Source organism: Atractosteus spatula, chromosome 2, assembly GCF_055471065.1.
Source record: "Atractosteus spatula isolate fAtrSpa1 chromosome 2, fAtrSpa1.hap1, whole genome shotgun sequence".
NCBI lineage: Eukaryota > Metazoa > Chordata > Actinopteri > Semionotiformes > Lepisosteidae > Atractosteus > Atractosteus spatula.
In genome coordinates this window covers 9,368,108-9,381,673 of record NC_142707.1, presented here as the reverse complement: position 1 = coordinate 9,381,673, position 13,566 = coordinate 9,368,108, and the positions used below count along the sequence as shown (strand labels likewise).

The 13,566-nt window shown below is 39.9% G+C and overlaps 2 protein-coding genes across 2 annotated transcripts; one reads left to right on the top strand and one right to left on the bottom strand.

Moving 5' to 3' along the window:
* Nucleotides 1-212: 212 nt before the first annotated feature.
* mrps24 (mitochondrial ribosomal protein S24) lies at nucleotides 213-2,806 on the bottom strand. Its single transcript, XM_088939179.1, has 4 exons — nucleotides 2,752-2,806; nucleotides 1,608-1,688; nucleotides 945-1,056; nucleotides 213-744 (listed from the first exon to the last, which is right to left on the bottom strand). The coding sequence occupies exons 1-4, from the start codon at nucleotides 2,788-2,790 to the stop codon at nucleotides 461-463; spliced, it is 516 nt and encodes a 171-aa protein (XP_088795305.1). The 5' UTR covers nucleotides 2,791-2,806; the 3' UTR covers nucleotides 213-460.
* Nucleotides 2,807-3,372: 566 nt separating this feature from the next.
* nudcd3 (NudC domain containing 3) lies at nucleotides 3,373-11,691 on the top strand. Its single transcript, XM_088907405.1, has 6 exons — nucleotides 3,373-3,738; nucleotides 5,090-5,382; nucleotides 6,026-6,158; nucleotides 8,611-8,754; nucleotides 9,052-9,240; nucleotides 10,860-11,691. Exons 1-6 carry the CDS (start codon nucleotides 3,541-3,543, stop codon nucleotides 10,968-10,970), a joined length of 1,068 nt encoding a protein of 355 aa, XP_088763531.1. The 5' UTR covers nucleotides 3,373-3,540; the 3' UTR covers nucleotides 10,971-11,691.
* The last annotated feature ends 1,875 nt before the right edge of the window (nucleotides 11,692-13,566 follow it).

The window sequence follows — 13,566 nt, the reverse complement described above, 5'->3', positions numbered from 1 at the left end:
TTCATATGCTAAGCATATTGCAGATACTCCAAATGTACTTAAAACAATGCACAATATCTGTGCATCTCAAGAATTTTACAGTCCACATTTCAGTTTCTCACTCCACTATAGAGTGTCCTGTACACTCAGTCGGTCCTGCACACATATGGATACCACTTCAGCACACGCTGACCTCTGATTTTTTACAAACCATTTTAAACTGAGTACACTAATAAGGCTGATGCAGAATATATTTCTTTCAGCTATTTTCATTATATACACAAATGTGTTCATGTAAAGTATATACATGGTTTCAACTAATACATTCCTCTTGATGCACATGTGAAGAGCTTCTTTTTTTTCCCAATGAAGGTAGGCTGCCTCCTGTCCTTGCTTCACTGTTGAAATGCTTGAGGCATACTGAGTACAGGTCATGAGGCAGACAACAGAGCTCTGAGACGTTTATAACTGGCTTTCCTGTTCAGAGGTATTTATACACAGCCTTTTCCTGGAGGGTCTGCACCTCCATCTTGACAGGGCACTTACAAAAATGGGAGAGCAGCGTCTCTGTGTAGCCAATCAGGAAATAGAACTTGTGAGGTGGGAGCTTCTGCAGCAGCAGGGCGCAGATCACCAGCAGGTTGCCGCGGCGCTTGATGACAAGCTCATTTGCCAGGCAGCCGTGGAAAGTTCCAGAGATGAAGCGCCGCACGAAGACGTCCTCAATGGTGCGCTCAGCGGCGCCCCCTTCCCCATCCAGGTTACCTGGGGAACAACAATGAGCGCTTTAACTTGATCACAGGAGTGGGACAGCAATGGGACATTCTGGAGAATGACATCTGAAAATATACATGAGAAGATGATGAATAAATGTGAAAAAGAAAACTTGGCTCCACATAAAGATGGCTGAATTATGCAATGGGCAAGTCTGAGTATGGATCTGCAAACCCAGCGGAAACACTCACTGGTGTGCTGGGACAGCCAGCCCTTGCGGTGGGCGATGTAGTGAGGGGGCAGGGCCTGCTCGTACGTCAGCGGCTTGTCACCCTTCCCAACTCGCACTCGTGCTGCACGATTCTGGAAACACAGGCAGAGGATAAATCAGGAGATGAGAAAAACCATAAGACAGCTTTTAGTTAATGCTGAATTCCCTCTCTGAAAACAGGACTGTACACATGAGCTAGGAAACACCCCTGCTGCCATATCTGCCTCCTGACCACTAGGGTGCAGCCTTACTCCTTTGTACATTGAGAGAGAAGTTTAATCAGGTTAATTTTTTGTTTATCTCAAGCACGGTTAAATGAAAGCCATTTGAGATCATCTAGAATCACACTAACATCACTCTGCACTGACCATGTTGATGTAACCAAATCTAGAGGACTTAACAACGAGGCATATTGTAATATTTGCCAGCTGTGGCTGTTATACACTTTACTCAAATTAATCTTCTCATTATATGGCAAAGATACAAACAGTTCAGTGAATCTAGCACATTTTTGAACAAATATTATTGCTATTCCAACTGGTGAAAGTTTTAATACATAATTGCTTTAGCTTTTATTAGTACAATAAATACTGTGGCTACAGTTACTAGTAATAAATTCAATGGGACTACTGGAACCTCTTACCTTGAGGCACACTGAAGTGGTCTGAATTGCTCTTGTTCCAGGAACACATCGAACTGCACTGTTGGCCTGGGCCAGTGGGATCTGTGGGGGCAGAGAGAGAGAAAAAGAGGGCACACTGCCTGTCAGTCAATGAACAGGGAAGTGAAAATGACTGTCTGTTTCACACTCCCAGGAGATACTTTTGTATTATAGGTAACACTTTACAACGAGTCTCTGTCTATATTTAATTCACGATTAACAGGAAGTCAAATGAATTACTCAGGTGTACATTGAGCCAAGTCTTTGTACATCGATTGCATGGCAAATTTTGTATTGCTTCTTACATTGTCACATTAAAATGTTTCTTGTAAAGTTACTAAGTTGTCAGGGACTGGTACTGAAGCATGATCAGCGATAAAGATTAACTTACAACCAACATGTTTGGTTCCCAGTGACAAAAATTCCTGCCAGTGTAAAATATGTTTAAAGGGATTTATGTAAAAATGCCTACAAACACTGTCTGCCATAAATGACCAATTACCACAGAAAACTATTATTTAGAACTACAGAACTACCATCTTCTACGTAGTGTGTTTACTTAATGCTATTGCCTTTATACCGAATTAAAGGTTTATTTTCAAGAAGCGAAATATGACGTCGAGACTTTTGCCATCTGTAGTGTATTACCACAAGATAAAAACGTTTAATCTAAAGCTTTTTTCCACTCAATAATATTTAATTAATTTGTATCTCCTGTCAAGGACTGACATAGAAAATACAGCAAAAGAAGTCCTCTTTGTCAGAAAGCAAAACACGCCTGTCAAATGTGATGGAATATATATCGTCCATCATGCTGTACAACGCAAATACAAATCCCTCAATTACAGTTACACAGATTTTAATTTAGAAAGCCTGGACTAATTTATTAAGTAAATAATTTGCAAATCCTTTCAGATTCTGCCCAAATAAACGTGTCATTCAGTATACACCAGCAATAACACAGCTTACAAGATCCAGCAGTAGATTTCACTTAATATCTGAAAAGGCAACATATTTCTTCATTATATTACACGTAATTGTTTTTCTTTAAGGGTTCTGTACCACTATTTTAATTAATTAACTAGATCTACACGACTACGTGAAAGATTTCTAAAGGCTTTCTTACCAACAGCTTTACAGATCGGCTACAGAAGGACGTCGCCATCTTGAAACACGCACTGATTTCTGGGAGAAAAGTGGCTATAAAAATGAGAACTATTTTATCTCTATAATTTGCTGTAAATATAATATATGTATTCAGATACAATAATAATCAAATGCATACATACATTTTATACTGTTTCTTTTTATTAATTACCAAGCATAATTTCAATATTTACTTTTTGTTGTGCGAGTGGTGTTCTGATTAAATGAGTCCGTGGAGTTGTTTCCATACAGACCTAGAATGTTATTTTCCGAGGCAATAATTTCTTCTGACGGTATTTTAAAAATATTTAATTCTTGTTAAAGGATACATTATAAATTAATTATTACTTAATAATATAACTTAATTCTTTCATAAATGCGAATGCAATAGTTAAGCATACGAAATTGTTAAGTTTCAGTTATGTTAATTTGTAACTTAAAATTACGTTAGAGACGCTTTTAAGTATTTCCCGGTGATGAATTTGTGAATGTTACAATGCCTTCATTCCTATTTATGAAGAGCTGGCATTTTTTGTTGGTTGAGCGTAAAATTATAAGAGGCAATCGGGCAGGGCAACTTCGTTGTTTTGCGTTTCCACACGGACTGTAAAACGCGAGTCAACAAGAAGCAGGCGAAACCGTAAACCGTAAAGACAGAGCAGTGCGTCAGAAGGGATATTTTGAAAATATCGTAGTAAACACCTACCATAAGTGTGCAATACAAGTGCTTTTTATTTGCGTCGTGTGTGTTACTTCGGTTCTTCACACAATGTCTTCCCAACTGGAGATGACTGAGCTGTACGACAATGCTCTGCTGGGGATACTGCAGCACGTCGGAAACATACAGAATTTTCTACAGGTTTATTTCGGGTTTCTCTATCGAAAGACAGATTTCTACAGGCTGTTAACGAGCCCCAGTGATCGCATGGGGTTTCCTCCTGGGGTCGCAGAGAAAATGGTGCTTAAGGTAAGGTGAAAGTAAAATTTTAAAAATGATACAAATAAAAAAAAAGTTGTTAAACTATGGGATAAGTGCATAAAAATATGAGCGACTTCTCTGGAGCTTTCGGTGTTCCATCACAAAGACTTATTGTGGTTATGTATGAGAGCACCACTCTGTGCGCAGATATTGGAAAGAAACTTATGTGGTGTGTCTCATTGTTTATGTTCTAAGATTATCTCGGTGTAGAGCTGACATTCACCAATTTAACTGTAAAGTCGCTCTTGTCTGTGTTGTTTGACAGTACGGTTACCTAGTGAAGGATTTCAGACAACAGTTTCTTTTAATTTAAAGAGTTTAAGTTTAAGTTTTTTAATTTACTTTTGCTTTGTCTAGTTGTTAACCCGGAAAATTCGCGTTTTGGTGGTTTTTAAGCGGTTTAATCCATTTCTCGAAAGGTTTGGAAGAAAACGACAGTGAGACGCATATTTTCGTGTTTTAATTCACTAAAAGTATACAAATTAATCTGGAAATCTTTCAATAAAATATGTTTCGGTTAACTTTTATTTATGTTAGCACTATATAGCATTTGGAGAGTTTTTTTTATAGTGTCGTCGTTTAAAAGCAGTTTTGTCCCTACAAGCGTATTCTAATATACATTCATAACCGTAGTGTTCTGTATTAATGTATTAATGCCGTCTAGAGGTACATTTATAGCTCCTGTTACGGGGTCCAAATGGCTCAATTTCTAACATCCACAGAAACAGAGCGCATGATGGAAGCTCCTAATGCCCATGAGTTGTCTACCTGGTAGTGTCTACCATTTGCTGTTGTACTTGGGCCAAATTTAGTCATTAAATGCTATCTCCACCAACAGTCACTGGCAATGCAAAATATATACTTGAAGTAACGAATTGCGTTACCTGTCTGTTTAAGTAGTTGTCTGTCAGACTTGTTTTTACATTGTTAATCAATACCACCACATATCTGCCAGTAATCGCCCCCTGCAATTATGCTCGCAGGTATGGAGTTTGCCCCTTGGAATGTCAAGTGAAATATAATAGCGTACTTGAGGGGAAAGAGGTGATGAAGACATCTGCTTAACCAAGCATGCCTCTGAAAATCCTTTTTTGATATTTCCAGATTTGTTATAGTTTGTGTTTAGGGCCATCTGACATGGCAAAAGGTTGTGCTGAACACTTTTGTGATAGGGATGTGTACTTAGATGATTCGCTGTATTACATCAGCAAGATGCCAATAAGAAATGAGATCTTGCTGCAGCATTAATCTCAAATTCAAATATTTTCCTTTGTGTTGCCTCCCCAAAGTACCTGAAATGTCTCAGCATTCCTCTCTTCTCTGTCATTTCTCTGCCCAGACATTCAAGGTGTTTGAGCGCCTGGCAGCGCAGGACAGAGAGCAGAGCTTGCAGGAGGCAGAGAACAAGGGAAGGAAAGAGGCTCCCCCTGCTGTGGAGGAGGTGGTGGTACAGTCTGAGCCAGAGGTCCAGGTGCCAGTGCCAGTGCCAGAGAAGGAAGAGTCAACACAGCCCTCACCCCCCTTGCAAGAGCAAGTCCAACCCCCCTGCCCAGACCCAGCCTCTGCTGACAACATCCCACCAACAGAAGGAGCTCAGGCCATGCCCATTGCAGAGACAGCTGACACAGAGAAGTGAGTGTGGGCACTTCTTATCCCCCACAGAGGACGTTTACTCTGCACAAATGTGTTATAATCAGAAGCAAGGGTTTGGTGCATTGATGGTGTCATAAATTTTGCTTGGATGGGGAGAGCAAAGAAATTGAAATAGTGGGGAATTTGGTATATGCTGTTTAAAGTCTAGCATGAAATCCAATATTAATAATATTTGGCCTGGGGCTTTTTTGCATCATGACAAAAGCCTTCAGACTGCATTATTTGTTAGACTGGCTGCAACACAGCTGGAGATGAAAGCTCACACAATCATCAGTGTGGATTTCACAGTTTCCTAAGTCATACTCCTGCAGGCATCTTTGTCAGTCTTTATGGCATCTTTGTCACTCTGATAGCTTTAGTCACTCGTGTATGCATCTATCCAGCACTCCACAATCCACAAAAAGATTGCACACAAAAAAATTTCTCTTGTGTTTCCTCTGTTACTTTTAAAAGTACAATTTTGAAGTGTCTTAGAGAGAACCACATTTTTCAGTCTCATCTCTGGTATGTGTGCCTGCTTATTTGGCTGTGTGTAGTTGTAGTTCGCCTGTTATATTTTTGAGTTTGTTGTTTTGGTTGTAGCGGTGTGACAACCATTCTGTATTGTGTGTTTTATGTGCAGGGTACAGGAGCAGTTCCAGGCCAATCCTGATAGTTACAATGGAGCAGTGAGACAGAACTACACCTGGTCACAGGACTACACTGATGTGGAGGTCAAAGTGCACGTTCCCAGCAACATTCGCAAGGGCAAGCAGGTAGGCTAAATAAAAGAGGCAGACGCAGGTAAAACTAAAATCAAGGGACATTTCAATACTCGAGAGAGAGGAGCACACTGACAGAAGTATTAGGGTATATAGGGGTGCACTGAAAGAGATGTATGTCACTCAGAAGAAGAGGTGGAGGATAGGAGAAGTAATGAGACGATAAAAAGAGAGGCACACAGAGATGCAGGTAGTTCTGGATTTATTTACTGTTTTAACATCATTTTTAATGAGGTAGCCATGTTGCTGGAGCAGTATGCTGATTGAACTTTTTTCAGGACACCGAAACAGAATACCCATTTTACGCCAATGACATAATCCTGCTGTTGCTCGCTAAAACCACTGCTAGATCAGTGCTGTCAGAGTTGGACTGGACTGTACCATAATGCCTAATTTCATCCCTCTGTTACCACCTAAAACCTTTTACCAAGTAGGTATTTTGAGTAAATTAATGATGAATGTTTTCATGATTGCATAGGAATGATAAAACAGAAAATCCTTAACAAATAAGAAATACAATTTTAATTTTATTATAATTCTTTTGAAGAATATTTTTTTTCAGACATAGGACTGAAGTTCTTGAACGCTGAGTAAGTGGATGGTACAGGCAGAAACCATGGAGTAAGTTCTAGGGGTACCCAGGGTTAAACTTCCTGCAGTGGATACAGGATCCTTGTCTGCCTGACCCAGCGATCATGAACCTGATGACGATTTCTTGATTCTTGTAATCACGCTTCACAGTATTGCCTGCCAGCCAGGCTTGATCATATACCCCAGAGTACTTTCCAGATGGATACTGCTGAATCATATTTGGAGCCTCTACTGTCATGGATTAATGTCCCTGTAAAGTCTGAGAATTTGTGGAACATCCTCAGCTTGCAGTGAAAAGAAGCTTTGATGATGAAAGTGAAAGAATACTTTAACAATTAGCAATCAGAAAGGTTAGATGGGTTGAATGTTTGTGATCTTGTGTTCTTATGCTTGTTTTAAATCTTTTTAGGAACCCATTTTTGACAATAGGAGCAACTACGATATTAGAGGTCACCAGTAACTCAGTAGCAGAATCAGTATCACAAATGTTTTCCAGATAGGAATTTAACACATTTTTATAATTTTAGTTTTGACGATTTGTTTAGTCACATTTTAAATTTTTTCTCAGTCTAAACTCATTGTGCAAAAATGTATGTGGTTTGTGTTACACAAGCTTTGTTTGTCTGGAGGACACATATTACCAAGTAAATTATTTTGCTACAGGTTCCTTTGGATCCTCATTTTTGAGTATGCCAAAGGCCAGTTTATTAGCTAATGTGCCCCAGGGGTTTTAGCCCTTCAAAGATGTGAACATTTTTGGTACTTTCATCCTGAAGTCTTTTTCATCTTTCAATGACACCATTAAGTAGGTAGATAGTAGCAGAGCTGTAGACAGAAAATAAAATTCCAAGCACACCAAAGCAGTTTAAAGTGATATCTTGTCTACTTTAGAAAGGGCAAGCACTCAAGAGTTGACAGTTGGATACATTTTTTAAATTTAGAGCCTTCCAAATGCACAAATACTAAAGTAATGTTGCTTTATTTTAATACATTCTGTAGAAGGTCTACCTGGCTATCTGAACAGAAGTATTTGTAGATATATCAATTTTTATATCCTAAACGATTACTCCAAAATAAGATGCATTTCACGTATGAGTAATTTTCCTTTTCACAAATAATAAGTGTCAGCAAATCTTCATTATTGAGCTCAAATATTTGGCTTTGTCTTCTGAGCTTAACCTTTGCCTTCCACTGCACAAAATATTAGCAAAATCATAATGTGAGTGGAGTGACACAGTGGAGCAGTGGTTAGCATTGCTGTAATGCAACTCTGGGGTTCTGGGTTGAATTCCTGGGGTTCTAATGGTTTGGAGTTTGTATGTTCTCCCTGTGTTTGTGTGGATTTCCTCCAGGTGCTTTAGTTTTCTCCCACATTACAAAGGCATACTGATTAGGTTAATTGGCTTCTGGGAAAATTGACACTGGTGTGTGTGTGTTTTTGTGTTTTTGTGTCTGTGTGCGCTGCAGTAGACTGGCTTCCAGTCCAGGGTGTATCCTGTCTTGCACCTATTTCTTGCCAGGATAGGATTTTAGCTTCCCCATGACCCTGTATTGGAAAAAGTGATTAGAAAATGGATAGATGGATAGAAAAACATGAGTAAGCTCCTCTCCAGTAAAAACAGTATACTGAAATACTAACTGAGGTTCAAACATTCATGTCTTGTTTGATTTTGGTTACTTCTATGGCAGTTACTACTGACAACAGGGCAAAGGGGGCTTCGATGTCTGAGCCCTATACAGAAAAAGTTAATATTTAACATTTCACCACAAATCTTACAGTGTTGTCTTCCTGAAACGGTTGACACACATCCTTTGTCTTTATTTCCTCCTCTCTCCTCATTTCTCCTGGGGCCAGGTGTCAGTGAATCTACAGCCAAACAGATTGCGTGTTTCTGTGATGGAGATGGGTGTGGAGACAGTGCTGATGGAAGGAACTCTCACTCACAAGATCAACACGGAGAATTCGCTATGGAGCCTGGAGCCTGGAAGCTGTGTGCTGGTAAGATGGACACTTCATCATAGTACAGTGCACAGTCTTGAAACTCACTGTAACTCCTGTAGTTCATTAAAACGCTGCAGTTTGCTGAAACACCCTGTAACACAGAGACATAGATGGTGTCCTGCCCTGTGACACTTTCCTTACTTTTTCTCCACCTGCCCCAGCATTCAAGTCCGATAGGTACTTGGCACTGCTCTTTCTTCTCTCTTTCTCTCTCCTTCGCTCCCCCTCTCACTTCAGTAAGTGCAGTGAACATTGCTGTAGCTCTCGCTCACTCTTATCAATCTCTCTCTCCAGCTGTCTCTCAGCAAATGTGGAGAGTACTGGTGGTCAGCAGTGCTGCAAGGAGAGGAGGAGATTGATGTGAACCAGATTAACCGTGAGCGCTCTATGGCAACCGTGGATGAGGAAGAGCACGCCGTCCTCGACCGACTCACCTTTGACTACCATCAGAAGCTGCAGGGCAAGCCACAGAGCCACGAGATGGTGCGTACTCTGCTGTTGTTCACGCCTCGTGTCTGCAGGCTTGCTTGCATTCCTTGTGGCAAAGAGCCCACGTGCAACTTGAGTTGTTATGACCTCTTGTGTTAAAATGTAATTCCTTCAGACACACCCATGCATCCATTCTTTCATCATTATTCACAGCAAAATGTGGGAAGGTTTGGAGGATAATTTGAAATTGAGAATATGGCAAGAAGAATGACATCACAACTACTTAGAACACACACAGATATCTGTCCACTTGAAGGATTCACTTGTATTCATCCCAGTTTGCAGTAAAATAGCGATGTAGTGATCCACACTCCACAGGCAGTATGTAAACCAATGGATCTATGGATCATATTATTAACTATGAATACTATGGAGCTGCTGACATCAAAACGTAAATATGAGCTACAGTAGAACTTCCATAGAGACTGACACCATCCCTATTGTAAAAATACATGTTGGATTAAAACACCTCAAAAACAAAATACCTGTATTGTTCTAAAATACAAACATTTTACAAATGTTTTGCGTAAAGATGTGCTTTATATTGTGATTACCACAGTTTTAATAGAAAATTGAATTGACTTACCCCTGTAGTGGCTCATCAGGATTATAAAGAAAAAAACCAATCACCTTATGTGTCATTACTGACATACTGGCAGTTCATTTAGAATATTTATATTTATGCAGTCATTGCCTTGCAGGGACACGATCAGGGAAGACACGTGGAAATTAAGAAGAGTTAGGGCTTAGCTCTTTTCACAGAGAGTTGGAGGTTTTTGGAACACATTTCCAGCAGTTGAAAATTAACTCTCTTATGAAATTGCTCTGTTTTCTCTAGCACACTAATCTTTGTACTAGTTCATCTCAGGTCTGCATCATTCACATGACCAGGTAGCTACATACAAGAGGGAATTAATTCTCCTCTGATTACATGTGTGAGTGAGTGCATTAATGGTGACGGGTTTGTATCCAGCACTATCCAGTTTTTGGCACAAGAGTGACTCCTGCACATGAACTGCAGGCAGCTATGAGAGACATGACGTCTCAAGTTGTCACCAGTTCTCCTGTAAAGTGCTGTTGATTCTGACTTGTCAAACCTTGGTGGACCAGTAGGTCTTCCCTTTGGACTAGACTTTCCAAAACAGTTTTCCAGTGTGGTCAACACTGGGCTGTAGGAAGTGCCATTGTTCTGATCACATAGACCAAAGTCTTGACCAGTTGGTCATTAAAGATCCCGTGGTATTTTTCAAAAGAGTAGGGCTATTAGTATCTCAATATCTTGGGTAAATTCCACTCTGGGCTTGTACAGTCTGGCTTCCTTGAAATCCAATTGCTTGCTTCTTCCCATGATAAGCTCTATAGTGGGGCCGTTGGAACAGACTGACTGCCCTGTGTCACGTCTGTAAGAGTTGTGAAAGAACTGGGTCCATTCGTGTACATAAGGTGCTTCAGGATCCTTTCATTAGGAAAAGATAAACGCATTAACTTATACTTATAAAATCATAAAATCATGAATGCGTCTGCAGTTTCTTATTTCAAAGGAGTGTATCTACATGTCTGTGTTCCTACGCACCTCTCTTTTAACATTGTGATGCTCATTGTGTGTTTTTCAGAAGGTGCACGAGATGCTTAAGAAGGGCTGGGATGCTGAGGGCTCCCCCTTCAAAGGACAGAAGTTTGACCCCTCCATGTTTGAGATCCCTCCCAGCGCCGTGCAGTTCTGACACCAGCCACCGGGGGAGCATCAGGGGGAAGTGTGCCACACTGAACTCAAGTCACCACACACTGGCATGACTCTCAAGGAGTATGCATATGTACTCAAATTCAGGAGAGCACTTATCGGCTGTCTGCATGGTACTGCACAAAAAAAGTCTCTAAAAGATTTGCAGTTTACTACAAAACTCTTTAAAAAGTCAAAACATTGAGGTTTGCAGAATTGAGCGAAGGCTAGGGTTAAATGTTCTTTATTTTACAGCAAAGTAACAAATGACAAAGGCGCAATGACATTGACAATTTAAACAAGACTGAGGTACAGCCAATGCAATATTGATTAAAAATGGACCTCATGGAACCTCATCAGTTGAACACCATGTGCGATTTAGCTCTTCTTCAACTGATGTGTATGTACAGTTGTCCTTCAGAGCAGTCACCCCTTGTTCCTTCAACAAAACCTGGCTTTCTACTTCCCTGTTTCTTTTTACTTTTCCCAAAGTCCAATTTACCATCGTGATGGTTCTGAACTGTTCTTCTCCACACGCATCCAAAGAACTATGTGACAGGCGGTGTGGGATTATGCTTGCTGGGGTCTGGAGCTGTGTCACTTTCTGGGGAGGGGGATCTCCAAATTGAGTTCCTTACCTTTTGCTGTATAACAACCAATCTCAGTCTGGGATTTTAAATATTACCAATTGTAAAGCTGAATCAAAATTAAAATGAACAAAAATACTTTTTTTTCTGCACGTTATTGTTAATAACATTATGGATTTTATTTGTATACATTTTTTAAGGGCCACATTAACACTTTTTTTTACCAAAAGTTGCAATACCTTCATCTTTCATAAAGCAGTATATTTTAAGAAATTTAGCCACAGTGAACTTACATAAAAGTTAAGCTAATCAAGGGTTTCATTCTTACCAAAGAATTGCAAATACAATAGATTTCTTTCTATTCTACATTTTCAGTGATGCCAATTGAATCGACCTGGCAATGCAAGCCACTCTGGTAACACCAAAGTCAAATTCTTCTTATGCTTTGCTAATCCACGGTTGATTTTGATGAAACATGGAGTCACCTTTGATCAAAGCCATATTTGAAAACTAACATCCATATCCATCATTTGTTACTGTCTGCTTAACTAGAATATTTGCAAAGCTCTGTCTGTATTTGGAACCGAAAAGTAGCTATTCTTGCTGAATATTTGTTATACAATGTCCCCAAATCGGAATTTAGTGCATACATTTCTATATGCTTTGTGCCAATGTGTCACTCATAAATTTGAAAGCCATCAAATGATTTTGTCACATTTCACTTTTTCACACTTTTCACATGCAAATCAAATCTTCTGATGTACTGTACTTTTTTATTTGCTTTGCTTTACTTTTCACTTTATAATTATTGAGAATAGTTGTTGTAGATGTTGCTGCAGATTCATGCTGTGAAATTAAGTTTGTAGCCCTGCCAAAAAAAAATCCCTTAGTAAGTTCACCAGTTGAAAACTTGCACAGAAAAGCAATTTGTTTTGTCAATTGGAGGATCAACAAGCATTGAGCATCTCTGATCTGCATGATGAGCAAATTAAGAAGTGCCTGAATAAATACTTAATGCTTCCAAGAAGCACTATATGTTTCTAATGTGAACTAAATTGAGGAATACAACTGAATCACTCTCTTGAATGTGTGTAAGCCATTATGTTCAAGTTCTCCTAAATGCATTGTCATCACTCTGACCTCTGCAGTATGACATTTCTGGGCTCATCTTGTACAAAACCTCCAGCAACAGAATGTAAAAAGTAATTCCCCCGTACAGTAGGACCTGTTGTTTTATGTTCAGCCAAGAAGGGCTCAAACTGCTTTAATTCAATTCCAACTATTTCATTTCTCTCTAAAATAAAGACCGTGCTTTGTAGAAACTTGACAACAGCAACGATTCGCTTAAGCAGATTTCTTCCCATGCATGCACTCGTTATCAAGCTGTTCTGTCAGATCGCAGTCTGCTTGGCTTCTGGCTTGTGCCCAGGAAACCCAAGGAAGCATTGCGTTCTGTGAGTCACGCTACATTTGTGCTCTTCAGTACAAACTCTTAACATGTTTCCAGGCGCTGAACCCTGAATCACTCAGCGCTGGTGGACAAGATTTGTCCCCTGATAATCAGTGCACAGAAAAGAATACCAAATCTTTGTCTCTCTTCTTTCTCTTCTGACTCGGCCGTTGTTCTGTACTCAGGTTCTGCAAGTTAACCTGCCACACTCTTTATGAAGCTCTTTTAGAAGTCTGTCTAATGCGTACTGGTAACACTCCTCTATCCTTGAGGCTCCATCTCAGTCTTACCTTTTGCTCTTTATGTCCTGGGGACCATGTTGTGGTCTCGAAGGGATAAGTAATAGGTTTATTCCATGCTGAAAAGAGGTGTCGGGCTTCAACGCCGAAATGTTGTTTTCTTTCTTCTCTTTTCAGCATGGAATAAACCTATTACTTGTTCCTTTGCAGCCTACGCATGCTGATGCAGCTACCCACCTGAACTACTTAATGTTCTGTGCTCTCTCATTTCTCCTCGTCTAAAACCAACTCGGTCTCTGTTACTCCCTGCCTGGCTCTCTAAAA

Excerpts from the sequence above, each read along its gene's own strand:
- nudcd3 (XM_088907405.1), top strand. The coding sequence starts at position 3,541 with ATGTCTTCCCAACTGGAGATGACTGAGCTGTACGACAATGCTCTGCTG. Across the intron at positions 3,739-5,089 it reads CAGAGAAAATGGTGCTTAAG|ACATTCAAGGTGTTTGAGCG; the intron begins GTAAGGTGAAAG and ends TTCTCTGCCCAG. Across the intron at positions 9,241-10,859 it reads AGCCACAGAGCCACGAGATG|AAGGTGCACGAGATGCTTAA; the intron begins GTGCGTACTCTG and ends TGTGTTTTTCAG.
- mrps24 (XM_088939179.1), bottom strand. The coding sequence starts at position 2,790 with ATGGCGACGTCCTTCTGTAGCCGATCTGTAAAGCTGTTG. Across the intron at positions 1,057-1,607 it reads CCACTTCAGTGTGCCTCAAG|AATCGTGCAGCACGAGTGCG; the intron begins GTAAGAGGTTCC and ends CTGTGTTTCCAG. Across the intron at positions 745-944 it reads CTGGCTGTCCCAGCACACCA|GTAACCTGGATGGGGAAGGG; the intron begins GTGAGTGTTTCC and ends GTTGTTCCCCAG.